Genomic DNA, 20,421 nt, shown 5'->3' with positions numbered 1-20,421 from the left:
TTCATATCATTAAGATGGATCTGAAGGGAGAAAGAGGGAATAGTTGACTATTAAAAAAAAAGGTTTAGTTGGGGGATCATTTTCTTGGACTGGGGGACTTATGCAAAAAAAAAAAAAAAAAATCTGTTTCTTTCTTCCTCGCTCTTGCATCCTGGATATAGACTGTCAGTTTCGGATCCAAGGATGGTGATGGCAAAGCTTAGCCGGGTTCCCTGTCAAGTCAAAGCTGGCACAGAATAAATCCCGCTGCCTGCTGCGAAGCCCCCGTGCACTGCAAACTTCAGTGAGTGAACTGGGTAATCAGTGTTTGGATATGCAGATCCTTGCTTTAAAAGGCGGGGTAACCCCCCCAAGAACCTCTCCCGGGGGCCGAAGCCCGCAGGTGCAGTGAGGCGTGCGCGCGCGGGTGCTGGCGCCTCGGAAGACGCCTCGCCCGGGGAGAGGGAGCCGGGGCGCCCGGCGGGGTCTGGCGGCCGCGCACCGGCGGCTCGTCTCCGGCGGCGGCGGCGGCGGATGATGGTGGCGGCCGGCGCGCTGGGCTGTGTCTGTGCGTCGCCGCGGAAATCAGCGCCCAGCGCTGCACACTGAGCCCTTTGCGGGTCCTCCGCAGCCCGAACCTTGGCGAGGACAGATCGGGCGCGTAGGGGCCGCGGACCCGCGTGCGGGGGGGCCGGGGGGCGAGTGGGGTCGGCTTATCATGGCGGATCGGACAGCTCCCAGCTGCCAGCTCCGGCTGGAGTGGGTGTACGGGTACCGGGGTCACCAGTGCCGCAACAACCTGTACTACACGGCCGGCAAGGAGGTGGTCTACTTTGTGGCTGGGGTCGGGGTGGTTTACAACACCCGCGAGCACAGCCAAAAATTCTTCTTGGGACACAACGACGACATTATCAGGTAAGGAGGTGGCCTGGGATGGTGGGGAGAGGTTGAGTGTGGAGGTTGGAAGGGTGGGGAGAAGGATGACCAACCCGGCTTTCCTGGGGTCAGATCTGGGAGCCCCATGGAACCTCTGGAACCGCATGGAATAACAGAAGGGCTGCTGATTCCAAAGCTAGGGCAGAAACAGGGTTGGGGGGCAGGTGGGGAGGGCCAGCTCTCTGTATCCCTCCGGAAAGCTTTTGGATCTCTAAGGAGTTGAGTGTCCCAATGCTTTTTTGGTGTTCATTCCTGCTACAAGTGGAAGGATCCTGGGTAACTATCCAACACTCCTCCTTCCTTCCCTAACTAGGTAAATAAATGTAGGACCAATAACCTGAACTGTGGGTATCACCTTTGGGAGTCTTCTCAGTAGGTTCTTCAGCAAGCAAGAGGATTAAAAAAAAAAAAATCTAAAAAAATTTTGCTACAGGTAATTTGGAATCTTCATCTCAGATGCTTTGAAACTGGGAAATTTCTTCTGCAGTGGGTGGGGAGTTTGTTCTCTAATATTTCACTTGGCAGTGTTTTAATGCCAAAAAGCTTATTTATACGCTAAATGGATGCTTCCACAACATTGCTGAGGTTATAAAAGGCTGGCAGCTGCTGGACCACAAAATCCTACCAGTCAGCCCACAGAATGACCAACATCTGGTAGCGGATGGCCAGGACTGATTACAAGAACAGGATTGGACGAAGAGCCATTTTAGGGGTCTTCCCTATCAAACTGGAGAGGAACATATTTTCATTATTGGCTCTGTCCTCTCTTCTTTGGACCAGATGCGTTTTCCTCCAGCCCTTGTCAGCTTCTTGTGTGACCAGGCTGAGGTGTGGTCCAGCTGCTGTTCTCAGGGAATCCCTTTCAGCCTTTGGCAGTTAGGGATGATTTCCATGATATGGGAGCCTCAGCCCACAGGGAAAGTGACTTGCTGGGAATAGACTACAACTAACAGAGACCATATTTGTACATTCCAAGCTTATGTGTTCATTGATGTAGAACAACTTCCATCACATTTTCAGAATATTGCCACTTTTGCTCCACGTTTGCCTTTCACAATGAAATAAATGGTTAAGCAGTGTAATGTTAATGGTCCTAAGTTCTCCCTGGGAAGAATGATTTAAAAGACTAGCTTGCCCCTCCTCGCCCCTGCCCCGCAAGTGCTGTGCTTATTCAGGAGCCCTTTTTTTCCACCTGAGACCTAAAGTTGAAAATTTTATTAAAAACTTAATATTTGAAGATGCAGTAAGATGCAGTTAAAAAAAAATCTTGACTTTTAGAAGATGAAGATTTTAAACACTGGGAGCTCTAGTGTTCTCAAGATGTGGTGGAATTAACATGTAAAACTTTCTTCATGTTACATACGGCAAAATAGCTCTTTTCTTCTCTCTCTGATACAGCAGTGGCTGCGATTGGGGCATTCCCTACCTAGTTCTGTCCTGGGGGTTTTGCTTTTCTAATTGTCAGGCTGATTATTAAAGTCACAGGTGGAAATGATTAACAGTGACTTGCAGAAAGGTTAGATGTTTAAAAATTTAAACCCATGTGTTTTTACTTGTTCTTAATGCAGTGCTTTCCATTACACCATCAAAATAAGCTGTACTCCTTTGGGGGGAAGGGAGAGAGTGGCAATTAAACAGAAAATTCCCTGAGGTTAAATAATATTTATGTGACAGTTCACTTAACTACTTTGAGGATTTGAACTCCTAACTTAAATTTTCTATAATAGGAGAAAAAAATAAATGCACTATTGAAACCGAAGGTGGGAAAAGGGTGGAGTTGCAGTAAATTGCTGTCATGACTGGCAGCTGAACTAGTGGGGATGTGACTATATCTGGCTTAAAGAAACACTCAGATTTGAAGAGAAGATGAATGAAGTTATCTGTATAACTAGGTTTCCAGGGAGCCTCACTTAATGAAAAGATAAAAAGTCAATTTAGCTTCTGGTCTGTTTATTAAGGTTGTTATATCTTTATACTGAATAGTGACATAGTAGTAAGCCTACCTTCAAAGAAAGGACTTTATTGCTATATTTTCCATATTTGGTTGGTCTGAGTATGTACAGGTGAACAGAATTCTTTTATATCCACATATGTCTTTGCACATAGGAATAAAATTAACTCCAACAGATTAAAAAACATAAAACACAGAATCATTATGTAATTAAGAGCTGTGAAATGAGTGTTTATGCTTTCATTTTGCTTTATCTTACATATGTAACTATTTTCTTCTGGTGAAGGCAGTGCACAAACCATATATCCTTAGTATGAGGGTGCTCTTAGGTGCCATTTCTTTCATCATTTTAATCTCAGAAACATATTGTATGTTTCAAATTAAATTCGTAAAATGTTGGGAATATTTATGTATTAACTGTGTATATAGATAGGAAAATTGTACTCTTTATGGATTTCAACTCACTTCTGTGTATCTGTAATACAACTGAATTTCCACTTAAAATATTGACATTTGTCATTGAAAGAGAAGGACAATAGTCAAGGTTTTAGTACAAAAATGTTTTTTGAGAGGCGGGGTAATCATTACATGAATATTAAAACTTTTAATTCTTGATTCTCTCAAATGAGATAAAATAAGTAACTTTCCAGTTAGCCTTTGCATTGGTTTGAAAGATATATTGTTGATGACTACATTTCCTACTGCTTTATTTATTGTGCTACTTTCCCTAGAATATTCAGTAGAAAGCAGCCCAACAAATATTGATACCTTGCTCCATTTTGTAAAACCACGTGGCTCTGAGAACCTTAATAATAATGTAGGATTTGGCAAAGATCATTAGAGCTCAGGGTATGTGTCCTCTTGATTTGACAGACTATGCATTTAAGTCAGATTTTCAAAGAGTTGTTGATACGTGAAAAATAATGTGGTTTATTGGATGTGGAGGCTTCATTTTATTCTCTTGAATGATTACTCTTCAATACAGATAACGGATTAGATGATGATGCCATATTTTAGCCCTGTTAACATTGTTTGCTATTGAGTGAATAACAGAGCTCAAATCAGGGCTTGAAGGCAAGGACCGTCACAGAGACTGGAATAATTGCTAACTTGGTTTTTTCTTCAGGTAGCAGATCACGACTGAGAAATGGAATAACTGAAAGAAAAGGTCGTGAACACATCTGCTCTCTGTCATCTCCCTTCTGTTTTCACAGTGACTCAGTTGAGGCTTTTATTCTCTTACTGCAGATCTCTACGCAGAAACAGGGAACTGTTTCTGACTAGTTCCCTGGTTCCATTTTCTTTTCTCTTACTGTTCAGCTTTCTATAACAAGGGAGGTTTTTGTGCAATCCTGTTTCAGGGGAAAGGGCACTGACCTTGGCCTCACACACACACACACACTATGAACCCCACTCTGCCATTTACTGAAGGCACCCGGGGGAGTGGCTTGACCTCTCAGGACTTTGTTTATTTGTGAAATGGAGGTAACAACACCCAAATTGCAGAATTGTAAGTATTAGAAAGAATATATGCATATTAGAGTGGAGCCTGGTCCTTAGTTGATGCTCATTGAATGCTTATTAGTAGCAATAGTAGTATTTAATTAAAAACGGACGCATACATCAAAACAAAACAATGATTCCTTATTGCCCACAGGCTGAAGTTCAGACTCCTTAGCTTTCTGTTCTTTCTGGTCCGAACTCACTTTTCTATCCTTATTTTTCTTTTCTTTCTTTTTTAAATTGTAAATGTTTGCATCTCACTCACCATATAATAAGGTCACTCTGTTCTTTCCTACCTCATGCTAGGATGATTTATCTCCCCCTTTATCCTTCTCCCCTTTACCCCCTCCCCACCCAATGGCACAGTGGTGGGAACATGGGGTTCCGTGTCAGAGAGACCTGATTTTGAACCTAGATCTGCCACCAGTTGAGTAACTTGAGGAAATTACTAAACCTCTGTCAGTCTCAACTCTCATCAGTGAAACAGCTTCTCACCTATAAAATGGGAATTTAAAGGTATCTGCCTTGTACAATAGCTTGTGGAGGTTAGATACAAGGTGTTCACAGTGTTTGTCAAAATCTAGGTGCCCACCACGGGAGCCCGTTTGTATCCATGATCTGCATGGTCCCATCTGCTTCTGTTTCACCTCTCACCTTAGATGAAGAGGTGCCTTGCCCTCCTAAAGCTTTGCGTCTTTCAAGACCAGTGCTGCTCACTCAGGCCTGGAGTATTTGGCAAACAGGTTCACATGAAGGTCTGGAGATGTGATTTCATGTTCTTTAGTTCCTTGATGAGTTTGAAATTTGGAAACATGAGGATAACTATAAAGAATCAAACCTATACTGAGTTGAGTCCCTGTCCTGTATCTGATTTTATGTATGTCCAGAAGGTATCCAGCTATGTAATATGAAAAACAGCTGAGAAATAGAGATATTTATTGCAGAAGATACAAAAACATTGTACATAGGACAATGACACCTTAGTCCCCTTCAAAGTAGGTACCTTGGGACCTCAGCTCAGTTCTCCCAGTCGCCATTAACTGCCCCACCTTATTTTCCTGAATCTCATTAACATTCTGAAATCTTTTCCCTTTAAAACATGATTTCAGCTTTGGGAAAAGCCAGAAGTCTCAGGGCACCAAATCTGGGCTGTAGTGGGGCTGAGTCACCTGTGTGATTTGATGTTTTACCAAAAAACTCTGCACAAGACGTAATGCATGAGCAGGTGCATTATTATGGTGAGGCTGCCAATCACTAGTTGGCCATAGTGGCCTGCAGAATCATCCGCATAGTTTCCATGGAGGAATGTTCAAGCTTAACCTGAAATTTGATGCCAATTCATTGCTCAACTCGCTCAGTCATTTTGAATGTGATGGCTGCACAGTACACATGTTCACTCAGTGATATCTACTGTCCCAACTGACTAGTACAGTGAAGTTGTCATTGTTCACCCATGTGCATTCCAGTCTCCTCCCCTTGGCTGCCAGGTTACATTCATGTCGTGCAAACTACATCTCGTTATATTAACAATGACTGGACTTTTTCTGGACAGACCTCATATATAGTCATCTTATTGGATTACTCTCTTCTCCAACTCTGAGAGAGAATCTCATTTTACAGGTATGGACCTGAGAAGGAAAGATATTTAAGCAAAGTCACTCAGTGGTACCTTATAATGTTCATTTTATCTCACTCTGTTCATTGACAAGCTCACGATGTGAAAGGTTTTGATGGAAGTTTATGGTCTGTTCATAAATGATCTGATTATTGTTATTTTTATTAATAAGCTGTAGTCTATTTGCCTGCTGATTTTTATTAAGAATTAATCTCTAAATTGGGTACCTATTATTCTTTCTTATTTGCTTATTCATCAGAAACTCAATACACTGGTTTTTTTCAACCCAGAATATATTGCCCACTAGTGAAATATAATTTTAATAATATATATGATCCATATATAAAATCTCAAATGAACAGAGTAATTTTTTTTGTTGTTGGCATTTGGCACTTGGCACTTTCTTCTGCAGAAAGAACTGAGCAGACCCTGGTTGGGACAAGTTAAGGAGATAGTGAGCCTGTCCATGTGGTCAGTGGAAGAGTGTGTATGTGTACTTTGTGTAGACATGGTCTTTTGAGTATATACCTAGGAGTCAAATTGCTGAATTATATGGTAACTCTTTATGTTTAATATTTTGAAGTACTGCCAAATTGTTTTCCAAAGAAACCAAACAATTTTACAACCCCACCAACATTGTATGAGAGTTTCAATTCCTCCACATCCTTACCAACACTTGTTATTGTCTGTCTCTTTGATTATAGCCATCCTACTGGGTGTGAAGTGGTATCTCATGTTGTTTTAATTTGCATTTCCCTAATGACTAATAATATTGATTGCTTTTTATAAATGTATTGGTATATCCCTTTTGGAGAAAATGTCCATTCAAATTATTTGTCCATTTTCTAATCAGTTTATCTGTCTTTTTATTTTTGAGTTCTAAGAGTTCCTTATACACTGACAACATAAGAGCCTTATCTGCTATATTATTTATAAATATTTTCTCCCATTCAGTGAGCTATTGTTTCACTTTCTTGCTGGTGCCCTTTGAAGCACAAAAGTTTTAAATTTTGATGGTGTCCAATTTATTTATTTTTCTTTTGTTGCTTATTTTTGAGGATTGTGAAGATTTATTCCTTTTTTCTTCTAAAAGTTTTATAGTTTTGGCTCTGACTTTAGGCAGATGATACACTTTGAGTCATTTTTATATATGGTGTGAGGTAGGGGATCCAACTTCATTCCTTTCCATGTTGTTATGCCGTTGTCCCAACACCATTTGTTTAAAAGCTATTCTTTTCCCATTGAATTGTCTCAGATGTCTGAAGCCTTTGAATTCCCCTAGCAGGAGCCCCATCCTGAACAGTTGGGGACCCAGAAATGGAAACAATCATTAAAAAGATTAACCTAAATGTAATAAAAATCAGAGGTTTTGATTTCTAACTCATGTTTGTGAAGATGCTGTGAGATTATGTGAAGGATATATAGGCTTTTATGAATTTAAAGAATGTAACTACTTTTACTTTGAGAAGCCAGTGCAGTATTTAGCCACTGCTGGTTTAGAAACCAGCAACAATCTATATATCTTTGTTCTCTCCTAAAGATTCATGCTTTTTAAAAATGAATTTGCAGTCTTCAGCCTTGCTGCTGGAGACAGATGAGTGGGTGGAAGTGGTGTGGAAGGCAGAGGGTGCCGTCAAAGAGGGTGTCCCTTGACCTCTACCCCTTTATCAGTTCATTCTTTTCTTTCCCCAAGGGGAGGCAGGGACCTGGATGGCCTCCACCCAGAAGTTGTAGGATTCCAGGATTGCCCATTAGTTCTTTGCCAGTCCCTTTCCCATTGGCATGAAGAAGGGGAACGGCAGGCCAGCTCTGTCTCCCTGATAGAAGAAGCTTTCTCTAGACTGGTCAGGGATATTAGACTGAAATAGAAATAAGCTGGTCAGAGAATTACTCTAAGGCTATTGAGAATCATTTTAAGGCACAAAGATCATAAGGTGATGAGAATCTTTTGGAACTCAATTATAGAGAGGAGTATGGCTGGCCTCTCAGGCATTGCAAGGTAAACAGTCAGCTAGTCTTCCCCTATTTCTTTTTCTTGCAAGTGTTCCTGTGTATCACAGGGAATCATATCTCTGCTTCTCTCTGGATAATATATGCTTTGATTTTCTCTGTCTGCAGACTAGCTTCTTATCTTAGTGATCCATTTTGCACATAGCCACATACATACACACCTAAAACCTACCTTGGATCTCAGCCACATGACTCTCCAGCTTGGTCCTACAAAACCAATTGAATCGATCTTTTGGGCCTTAACCTAAAATGGATCATTAAGTTAAGAAGCCACAAAGATTTCTTGAGTGTCTGCTATGTGTCATGCACTGTGCTAGGCACTGAGGACCCAGCAGTGAACACTATGTATCTCCTCTCAAGGAACTTACAATCATAAAGGCAATATTCATAAATGAGCATCTGGGTATGTTGTTTTCAGTTTTATTGTTGTTAGCCCAAGATATATGAGAGCCTCAGGACATATAACTAACCCATTCATGGGAAGGGATGGCGGTCAGAAAGGGCTTTCTGGAGAAAGGAGCATCATTAGATTTAGGCTCTGGGCAGGTCACTCTGCCTGCAGTGTGGATAATGGATTGTTGGAGAGAAATTCCAGGTATGAGATCAGTATGGCAGTATGCAAGCAAAACAATGAAAATATTCTGGAGGTTCTAGATTCTTGATGATTGATTGGATATGGGTGGGCAGGCGGAGAAGGAAGGTGTAAGGCAATGGTCAAGCTTCTGGCACAGCCAGGTGATTGGATGGAGGTTATCATTCCTCAAAAGAGAACGAGGAACAGGTTCAAGGTCAGAAGATGATGAGTTCAGCTTTGGACATACTTAGATAGAAATGTCTGCGGGACATCCAAGAGGTGATCATGTATTTGGATGGGTGTTCTTGCTCAGGAGAGAGGGTGCGAGTTGCAGTGAGTGTAGGAGTGAATGGGATGACCTGGAGAGCATGTGGAAGAAAGGCGAGAGGCCAGGGCTAGCATTTGGAGGAAGACGAACTTTTAGGAGGTCAGTAGAGAAAGAGGTGCTTGTGAAAGATGGGATGGGTCGTAGGGGTGGGAGGAAGCCCAGAAGAGTGGAATGCCCTGGAGGCCGAGAGCGCAGAGGGTGTCAAGGAGACCTTCAACAGTATCAGCAGGGCGTGTACAGCGAGGTGAGCCTGGAAAAGGGTCCTGTGGATTTAACAATGAGAAGGTCATTGGTGAATAGCTTTTGCTACGTAAACACTGGGAAGGATTATTTTTCTCTGGGTTGTACTTTTATCTGGGTTTTAAACGTTCTGTTATAGGAGTTAGAATTCCAGGGGTCATTTCCTTTTAGCTTTACTTTTCTTCTTACAACCCCTTTATATGTTTTGCTCATGCACCAGTGAGTTTTATGCTGCAGTGAGAGTAAGCAGTCATCTTGGCTTAATGACTTTTATCTCTAGCAGACTGTAGCTCTCTTTTTTTGGACAATAGGAAACATTGTTACAGAGGTTGCTTCTTAGTAAAAAGCTTTCCAGGTCTATTATTCTGCATACACAGTATATGCAAACCCAATCACTTAGGCCAGGCCACGTTTATCAATGTGAGAGCTCGTGACAGTGAATTCACGAGTCATTCTTCTTGCCTTGAGTAACAGTCAGTTTTTAGTCTTTATGATAAAATACAAGGAAGAGATATAAATTCTTGAATGTTTTAGAATTATTTTCTTCCCAGAATGTCACTTGGATTTTTAGATAATCTACAGGAGAAGAGTGAGGTGTTCAATTGAATAAACGTGTGTTCAGTGCTCACACTGTGTGAGTGAGTATTCAGGCCACAGCAATGACAGCTATCCAAGCAGGAGACATTGAGTGCCTATCACTCCCTCCCTCTAGCATCTCCATTAGCCAGTCAGCCCCAACCACGTGCAGTTGATTGTGTCCTCTTTGTCTTGCTGCTTCCTCGTTGGTTCACACCCTCTTTAACTTTTGTCTCTATTGTTAGAGTGTCCTCCTAACTAGTCTTCCTGCCCCCACTATCACTACCCTGCTCAATCCAGTCTTTGAAAACCTGGCTAAACTTTAAACAAATACAAATTTATGAGCCCGCCCCTAAAGATTCTTGACTCAGTAGATCTGACCATAAGCTCCCCCAAATCTGTATTTTAAAGAAATTCCCCAAAGAAATATAGATATGTGTATATAAATGCATGCACACATACACACCCTCTCAATTTTCTTTCTTTGTCCATTGAGAAGACTGACAAACAATGAGATACCAAGCACCCAGAACTTTCGAGTGGTTTCTAAATATCATCCTCCACACAAAAGAATTAGAACTTAACTGGGGGGAGGGGGGAAAGGCCTATCCAGACTTGGGGCCGGGAAAGCAAAATGAGTCTAGAATAGCTTCTTGTGCTAGGAAGCATAGCAGTGCTAAAAGAATAAGGGGAGGTATTAAAATGACACAAGAGCCAGTTTGAGGGGACTTCCATGGGCCACATCTGGTAATTTGAGCTTGAGTTCTCATCAGTTGAATAAAACAAAAATCCATGCATCCATCTATAGTGATATAAATAACTAATGGGAAGAAGAGAAATCTCTTCCTTGAGTAGAAGGTCAACAATTAAGTATAGCTGGAATGATGGAGTTAGAAAATCAATGGGTGTTATAATTAATGATGAAAGTTTCTTGAGTAACATGATATTTACATAGGACTTTGCCAGAAAATACTTATTTTTTAAAGATTTTATTTATTTTCAGAGAGAGGGGAAGGGAGGGAGGAAAAGAGGAAGAGGAACATCCATGTAAGAGAGAAACATCAGTCAGTTGCCTTTCTCATGCCCTCAGCTGGGGATCTGGCCTACAACCCAGGCATGTGCCCTGTGTGGGAATTGAACCGGCAACCTTTTGTTTTGCGGGACGATGCCCAACTCAATGAGCAACGCTGGTCAGGGCCACAAAATACTTACTAATTGCAAAAGACAAACAGTAACCTGGCTGACACCACCTTAAGGAAATGATCAAAGCTAACATTCAGAATAATGGGACAAACCAAGTCATTTTTTAAAAGGTTCCGTAAGTGGTTCTGGGTTCCGGAATCCCTACACTGTGCTAGTACTGGGATTAGCCTTTGAAAGTACAGACCTGATCTGTCCCTGCCCTGCTCAAAAACTCCTGCTGGCTTTATTGCTTCTGGAATGGGCTGCAAGCACTGGGCATAGCCCCACCCTGCCTTTTGCCATCACCTCCGCATTTTTGTTCTGTGACTGTGTTCCTTCACCCTCCCCGACTTTTGCTCCCAGCACACCCTCCTCCCTGCAGTGACTCCAATGGTTTGCTCTCTGTTGCTGCACAACCCTGCTGCTTAGACTGCCCTGCCCAGTCTGGCTGGGGGGTAGATTCCTGTTCTCCAAAAGGCAACTCCAGTGCACTGTGTCTGTGAAGCTCTCCCTGATTTCTTGAGGCAGAATCAATGTCTCTTTCCTCAGTAAACCCTACAGCATTTTCTCCACACCTCTCTTCCCACACTCCTCACATTCTGCTGTAACTTCCCATTTGTGTGGTTCCCCGGCCCACCCACCCAGCCTACTGTCCCCTCTGTGTCCTGGAGTCACTTTATGTGGTAGAAAGAGCTAGGGCTTCAGAGCCAGTCAGACTTGGGTTAGATTCTGATTCTGCCACTTATTAGTTGCCACCCAGCCAGTCTCAGTTTGTTCCTTTAGACCTATGGTGGGTTATTGTACAAATTCAATTAAATAAAGGATGTAAGGAGCTTTGCAACATGAGTTAAAGCGAAATACAGAAAAAGAAACTGGAACCTAAGTTTTTAAAAAAAAAAAATACATATAAATACTTTACATGTAAACATTTTCCCTTATAATTCTGCAAAAATTCATAGGTATTGTCACATATCTAGTAATTGACAGACCAAGCTTTGAACCCTGTTCTTTGTGACTCCAAAGTCATTCTCTTTCTGTTACGTGGAGACTATAAACCAGGAAGGAGAGGCAGAGAGAACCATAATCACCTTAAATAAAAAGCCTCTTGAAAAGTGCCAAACTGGAGTCACAATCTCAACCCATTCATGGAAGGGGGAGGGGTGGTCAGAGAAGGTAGTTGGATGGAGATCCAGATTAGACAGTATCTTCTGTAGGTGGCCCCCAGCATGTCTGCAGGTGACTCACCTCACAGGCAGTGATTGAGTGCCAGCCAGGAGACACTCCTGGTGCTTGCCTATGTGATAGGTCAGAGGAGAAGCAGGTGAGGTAAAGAGGGATTAAGATAGAGCCCTAGAATACACCCTTCCCTTTAAGTTAGAGGACAGCAAAAGGGGCACAAGGGGACCTGAGAAGGAGCTGAGAGTGCAGGGACCAGGAAGACCAGGGATGAATCAACGCTTGTCTGTGTGTTTTGGAGGGGCTGGTGGTGAGGGGTCTGCTGTGAAGTCCAGCAAGGAGATGGACCAGGATTGGGAGTCAAAACAGGTCAAGGGAAGAGCATTTTCATTTGAATAGTGCAGGGGCAGAACGCAGATTGCTAGAGCAATGAGTAAGAACAAAAATGTGGAGGCAACAGGGAAGTGTTGGGCAAAACACTTCTTGATCTCTGGAAGATAAAAAGTCATCTGGCTCATGGGCACCTATTCTGGGAGGTTAAGTACCCCCAAGATGCTATCTGTTCCAGTAGAGTATATTAAATGAAGGTGCAAGTTGAGCAACTGTGTCTCTTACTCCCAAAACTATCCCTAACCAAGAGATGTATCTGCTTTAATGGAGCAGCAAATCAGAGGTCTGAAAATCCATTTTATTGTTTTCCTAAGGACAGTCTTGTGATTTCATCTGGTTGTATAGTGATTTACTCTATCTTTTCAAGACTTACACAGCATTCTGTTTAAATGCTTTAGGGAGGGAAAATAACAGAAGAGGAGAAAGAAAGGAAAATTCGTTTGTTGTTGATCCTTATATATTGTTACTGCAAATACTAAATTATAGGCTCAAATTTCACATAATTCAGAGCTTAGTTTTTTTTTCCTAACTAGAGCGGATTTTCTCTTTAAATGATTTTTTTTATTATTTTATGGATAGAAAATGATTATCTTTATAGGTATATTTAATTTCATATGTGCTCTGCTTTCATATGAATCTCTCTTAAATCTCAGAAGCCAATTCAGCAGCTACCTTTCCCCTTCTGGGTACCACAAAACAGTGGAAATCATATTTCCAACAATCAGTCAATGAAAACATTGAGCAGTAGCATGCCATGAGTGTTCACACAGAGGTGCCATACAAGGAGGAAATCACTAGAAGACATTTTAGGAGTGGTTACAGGTGGTTAGTCACAGGATGTCTAAGTAACTTTCTTCTGTACTGTATGTGCTTCAAAGAGACTGCATTTTCCACAGCCTCTGCTCGCCTGAAGTGAACACAAACCCTTGAGCTTTTCCCTGAAGCATTCCTAGGAATTTTAACTATATGATTTTAAAAGAGAGATTTCATTAAATCTCAAGGAAATAGGCAACACTTTTAGTAAACATGGGTAAACTATAAATAATAATAATTTTAGAACTTTGCCAAATGTCTCCACTATGTTGGTGGATAAAATACTTCACCTGTTTTCATAATTAGACCACATGGTGCTGTGGATTCAGAGTCTGAAGTCTTCACATGCCCAGAGAAGGCTACTCACCTTTGTTACCACAGTAGAAGCAAGTGAAGCAAAGGCACCCTTCTTTTAATATTAAATTTGCTTTCTGGTAATAAGGTAAAAGGCTTGCTAGACTGATGTTTGGCTAGTAACAAATGAAAATAGGTAGCCAGAAAATATATTAAAAGAAGACAGGAATTCAGAACAGTGGAAGTTTAAATGAGATCTTAAAACTCTCTGTATATCTTTAAGATTTAGATTATTAGTCTTGTTTGGGGGTTCCAAAATCTCTGATACAAGAACTAAACAAATATTTGTGAAATGACAGAAAACAAAATTAACTCCCTATACATTTCTGTTATAATCTTGCTTGTCACTATGATATGAGAAAACTAGCATGTATGTCAGAAGTCCACTTAATGAATGAACTCAATTCTCACTTAAGACTAAAATGTCAACAAAAGGGATTGTACTTGTAAGGGGAATTAGACTTTAGTAAACTTATTTCAGGCTCTCCGTTTTATTTTATTTGGGCCATAAGCAAAAATACTGTATTAATTAGCATAATTGATTTTGTGACATGCTATTTATCCCTGAGGTATGTGAAATTATAAAAAAATTGAAGTATATGTGGAAGAATGTTAAACAGTTTTTGTTTCTATTACTATACTTGTTTTAATTTTGTTTATTCATAATAACATTATATAAATTTATCTAGGATTACTACTTTATATTAATACTGGGATTATAAAACTGAGCCATTATTACTCATTCTAATTTTGTATGCTGTTATTTTTTTTGTAATTTGTAGGTAAGAAAATTTCACTTTAATATGCATAAGGTGTTCTAGTAATTCTGGAGGAAACTGATTTCTTTTAGTGCAGTTTATTACAAAAATAAGGGTAAAATTGTTTATTGATTTTTTGGCAAGCCATCAAAAGGAAATTACAGTTATTTAACAGACAACTCAGGAAAAATAAACAGTAAACAGTAAGATGACATAAGAAATTATCCACACTATGATTATATGGTGCCAAAAAAAGACTCAATAAAGATTTACTTCCTTTTCATACAAAAGTTTGCCCCAGTGCTTTTGGGAAGCATAATTTTTAAATGATCTCTCTGTTGAAGTTATAAACTAAAAATCATTGGTGTGATTAAAAATAATCTTGTAAGGACCTACTTGGATTGGGAGAATACAGAATTTTGTTTTGGGTTTTTCTTCTTCTGGATAAAGGACTAGGTTCTGTTTTGTTCACTGTTGTCCTCACATGCCAAGCACAAGGCCCGGCCTAGGGAAGGCACTCAATAAATTTTTGTTGACTTAAATCGACCCAGAGGTCAGCGCTCACCTATATCTGGCTATGGGAGAACCCCTGGGCACTTGGATTATCACCTCAAGTCTCTGTTTTGTGTCTCAGCATTCCTATTGATGGGCACTTGAATTGTCCACTATTACAGGCAATACTGGAGCAGACATCCTCATATGGTCATGCTTTCTAGAGTGTATGTGTGGGTATTTCTGTGGCAAATACTTCTAGAAGTAGGATGGCCAGGGTAAAAAAATGTGTACATTTATCTTGTGACAGATACTGGCAAATGGCCTTCTAAAAAGAGATATACCAATGCACATGTAGGAAAGTGATGTTTCTCTGCTGATCTGGGATCAGATTAATTTTAACTTCTCTGAAGTCAGAAGGAATGAAAATTTCATAATTTAAGAAAGTGAGACATTTCTGGCTGATAGTAAACATTAAGTTTCTTCTTTTTCCTTTGTTCCCTTTAATGGTGATGCTTGCATCTATATATGTGAAGACTGACAGAAATAGAGTCAATTAAAATATTCAATAATACATATTATATTAAAGAATATTTGACCCGATGACTTCATGTGTGGTAGTTTTGTTGCTATTATTATGTGCTAGACACTTTGCTGAGCACTTTGTATACATAATGATACTTAATTCCTCACAATAGGCCCTTAAGGTAGACACTATTATTCCCCCTTTGTTAAAGAAGTAACTAGAGGCCTAGAGAAATTAAGTAATTTGCCCAAGGACAATAGCTAAGAATTGTCAAGCTGGGTTTCATACCAGGGCTCCCTCACCTCAGGCCCCAGTTGCCTGAGTTACCACTTACTTAATTGCTTAGCCTGCTTTTGTTACTCAGTTATTGTCATCTGATGGTGAGAATCAGGGATATTTTCCAAAGAAGAATAATGACATCAGCCTAACAGGAATATCCATTAAGGTGCATCTATTCATGGCTCTCTCAGTGAATCTATGGAACAAACTAGGTCTCTTCTAAGAACTCCTTCTTGGTTCTAGGTCCAGATTAACTTTTTGTAAATGTATTTGCTGAAAGCAAAGTCAACACTCCACATCACTTGTTTCTTGAACAAGGCAGGATCAGTTACGTTACCTGGAAGGACTTTGGTTATGACAAACACTCCGCCTCAGCGCAGAGCAGGGCCCTGTTGTGCTGAGCTCCACGGCTCTCCATGGCTCACTATGCACCACATACTCTCAGTGGTTGCCTGGTCCGAGAACCTAGGATGTGGCCCAGATAGAACTCAGGTGACATGCAGATTAATAATCCTCGACTCCTGGGACTAGATTCACTTTTTAGTCCTGGAATGGTCAACCTGAAAATCTACCATTCAGGATGGCTCCACGCCACTTGCTCACCAGTCAGTCCGGACTCTGGTGCTCGCCCCTCAGACAGGCCGACCGGAGTTGGGGAGAGCAGAGAGCTGGTGGTGACGGGCATGACCGCCACTGCAGGTTTTTGGTCTTTGAGAGCTTTGGTTCAGGGTAACAGAACCCAACTTAAATTGGCCCGAGGAACCAAAGGAATTCAGTGGCTTATGTCAATGGAAAGTTCCATATTGATGGTGACATCAAGGTCTACAGGGACTCCATTGGCATTGTCAGTACTCTCTTAGATTCTCACTTCCTCTTTCTCTCAACTGTGTTTCTCTCTGGCCATTGACCTCATTCTATCCTTTTGCTGACAGATTTCTTTCAAGCGAATGGGGGTGAACCATATAGTGATGCCATCGCCCTGGCTGGCTTCAGGTTTCCAGCCTTTCAGCTGGAGACCTCAGAGAAAACAGAAAGCTTTTCTAGCACCAGATTATAAAATTATAAAAAAGCACATTCTCTTTGGCCTTGTGTGGGTCATGTGTGCATCCTTGGACCTATCCCTGTAGCCACGAATGGGGTATCATGGTTGTCAAGCCAGTGCGAGGAATTGTGATTGGCAGTCCCCCCAGAGCCACAATGGATGGGGAGACATTAATTTCTACAAGGGAGAAATGTTATTACCAAAGGAGAAAGAAATGTTGGGCTTATAAAACAGACATTTCACAAGAAAGCCTGTGAAATGATAAGGCATTGAGCTTGAAGTGTATCATTCAGAGAACAGATGAGTCCAGGGAGCAATAGATCCCTGTTTGTTATCTTTTTGAATGGGGTAGTCACCTCTGCTATATCTTTTTAGGTGAGAAATCAGAGCCACTTTTATGGTGACAAAGACAACCTACCTGGGCCAAGAGCAGAATAATATGGGACATGTTAAATAGCAAATATGAAACCTGTTACTGGTGTGGAGGACAGGGACCACTACGTTGATTTAATTCCTGAGAAACACCCAAAGGTATAAGGGAGTTTGGGCATGATCATGTTCTTGTGCTGGAGGTATTTAAAAGGAATATGGATAAAACGGGAGCTTCTGATCGGGAGATTCCCTTTAGAATACTGAGTAGAATGTTCACAAGGAACTTTAGTTATTTTATGCGGAACAAGGAGTCAGAGACTGTTAAATTAGAGCTTCTACTTCTAGAGAAAGAAAAAAAATAGGATCAAAGAGAAATTTACAAAAGGAAGGACAAATGCCAAGCAATACACCGTAACATCCCCCTACCCCATCCCCCATATCCTTATTAAACTTCAGATTCATTTTAAAAAAATAACTGACGTTATTTTGTGGGCTTATATTTAAATTTATCTTGCAGTTCAGAAAGAATATGTTATTCCACGTTGACACAGCCTAAAAGTTTTTCTGGCTGATCATGCAAGTTTTTTATACAGAATGTGTGATGCCATTTATTGTTATTTTTTGGCTGATAAGTACCTTCAATTTGCTTTCTGAAAACTAAGGCAGTAAAAGAGTATAAAAAAAAAAAAGGATGAAAATTTTGTAAACAAATTCCAAGAAATAAGGGCAGTAGAACTTTGGGTTCATAATGATACCTGAAATGCTTTAAAAGTCTGTATTTTACATAGTTACCATTTTGAAGGTAAGCTTTAACATCCTCTCTTTGTAACTTAGGCTTCCAAAAATTTATTTCTTCTTCCCGACCTTAAGAATGAGTTCATTCTAGGTCATCATTTTCAGCATGTCTAGCAACCAGCTACACTGTGTTTAAATTACACACTGTACTTAGATTTGTTGTGAACCTCACAGAATCTCAATTCTGCTATTATTTAAAAGTTGCTTTCCCCCTACTATCATACATATATATGCTCATTAAACAAAATTTTGAAAATAAGACCAGAAAAATAATTGTCTAGAGGTGGATACCACATCTCTATTCATTTTTTGTAAGCTTTTGAATTCAAGGATATGTATACAAAAAAAGCACACAATTTGGCAGTGTTCAGCTTGATGAAATTATGCAAAGTGAATATACCCATATAACTACCACATCAAGAAATAGAACATTACTGCACTCCAGAACCTCTCGCCTGACACTTCCTAGTCATTATTACCTTTAGAAAATAACCCCTCTCATATAGATGTTTTACCTGTTGGTGAACTTTATATAAATTAAATCATACAGTGTGTGCTCTTTTGTGTGGAGTTTGACTTGCTCAAGACTCTGTTTTGAGATTCGTGCTTGTCGTCACACATGGAAATAGTTCATTCTCTTTCATCACTGTGTGGTATCCTATTGCATGAATATAATTTACTATGTTGATTATTGGACATTTGGATTGTTTTGGGCTACTGTAAATAATGCTTCTCTGAACATTCTCATACATGTCTGTTGGCAGATGAATGTCTACTTTTATTCTGATATGTGCCTAGATCATAGGGAATACATATGTTTAGCTTTAATAGATATACTACTAAACAGTTTCCACAAGTGGTTATATTGTACTAATTTATGCACAAGCAATGAAAGAATATTCTGTTTTCTACACATTCTTGACAACACTTAATATTGTCTGTCTAGTTTTAGCCATCCTTGTGGGTAGTAGCACATTGTGTGTGTGTGTGTGTGTGTGTGTGTGTGTGTGTTTTAATCCTCACTCTAGGATATGCTTTTTCATTGAAGGAGGATAAAATGTCAGAAATGAGAGGTATTATCTTTTGTCTTGGCCAGTTTTCCTAGAAAGAAATCCCAGAATCTCTTGCCTGGAAGTGGGATGGATGGGTTCTAACTGCCAGTGTTCCAGTAACCAAGTGGAGAGGACTTCTGTGGTTAAGCAGACTCTTGCTTAACCCTCTGAATGGGCCTCAACCCTCTGCTCAGCTGGGCAGCCTCGCAAGGAGCAACCCTGACTTCTCGTGAGGGTAGAGGATATCTGGTGGACTGACGGCCCTTTTAAAAAAAATTATTGTCTTTATTAGGGTGACTTGGTTAATAAAATTATATAGGTTGTAGGTGTACAATTCTATAATATACCATCTGTATGTTGTATTGTGTGTTCACCACCCTAAGTCAAGTCTCCTTCCATCATCATTTATCCACCCCTTTACCCTCTTCTACCTCCCCCAACACTTCCTTTTCCTCTGATAGTCATCATACTGTTGTCTGTGAGGTTTTGTTTTTGATTTTTTGCTGAGTCCCTTCACCTTTTTCAGCCAGTCCCCCAAGCTCCCTCCCCTCTAACAGCTGTCAGTCTGTTCTCTGTATTTATGAGTCTGTTTCTCTTTGCTCTTTATACAAACTCTCAACTAGTCGTCCTACTTTCTCCCACCCCTCCGCTCCTGCCTTCAGAGCTATCTGTTATCTCTAAGCCTGAGCCTTTGCAGGTTTCTGGCTGTGACTGTGTATGGGCTGCTTCTTTCTGGCTTCACTTCCTCCTCCCGCTCCCACCCTGGTAAGCTTAGATTTCAGTTTTCTTAGGGTTCTAAAATCAGTCACCACTTAATCATTTGCTTTCTAACTTATTTTTTTTTTAAGTTTCTCTTGCATATTTTTTCCTTTTCTTGTTCTCTTTGTGAGTTTGTGGCTTTTAAAATTATTCCCTATCTTTTTAGTCGTTAGGGGCAGAAGCATATATAAATGCTTTCAAACTAGAAGTCTTGCATTAGATTTTGAATGTGAATGACTATATTTTTTCATTTCTACAACTTCTATTTGATTTTCAGTTTTCTTCTATGTTCTTCTGTATTATTCTTGCCATGTGGTATCTATAACATTTTATTTTTTTATTGACTTAAAATATATTCAGAATCTTTCAAATATTTAGAATCTTTCAAATTGTTCTATTATTATTTCCAAGTCTTTGGGGGTTTGCGTGGTGTATATTCATCCTTTTGCTTGTTGTATCTCCTGACTCTTCTTTATGGTGGTTTGTTTTCCTTTGTAACAAAATGATGTGTAATACTGTTTTGGGAGGGAGTCCTGCCTGCCACGATAATGGAGACATTCCTACATAATAGGCTTAGCTTTGCCTTCTGCTTTACTAGAATGTACCCGTATGGTTTCTCTTATTTCTGGGCCTCTGTATATGTGATTTCTGGAATGTTCTGTCTTTTCATCTTTGCTTGGCTGTTACTAATCTCTCAGTTCTCAGTTTAGAAGTGATTT

General features: G+C 40.3%; 1 protein-coding gene across 3 annotated transcripts in view; it reads left to right on the top strand.

Moving 5' to 3' along the window:
- Positions 1 to 697: 697 nt before the first annotated feature.
- Positions 698 to 20,421, top strand: part of EML6 (EMAP like 6) — a 226,664-nt gene continuing 206,940 nt past the window's right edge. For all 3 annotated transcript variants that reach the window (XM_054575437.1, XM_054575438.1, XM_054575439.1), the window contains exon 1: positions 698 to 894. In XM_054575437.1, the coding sequence (XP_054431412.1) occupies positions 698 to 894 (197 nt within the window). The remainder of the gene's footprint in view (positions 895 to 20,421) is intronic.

Source organism: Pteronotus mesoamericanus, unplaced genomic scaffold, assembly GCF_021234165.1.
Source record: "Pteronotus mesoamericanus isolate MK-2021 breed Mesoamerican mustached bat unplaced genomic scaffold, CSHL_Meso_final contig_291, whole genome shotgun sequence".
NCBI classification, from domain to species: Eukaryota; Metazoa; Chordata; class Mammalia; order Chiroptera; family Mormoopidae; genus Pteronotus; species Pteronotus mesoamericanus.
The sequence above is the reverse complement of the archived record's forward strand: the minus strand, read 5'-3'. Positions and strand labels throughout refer to the sequence as shown.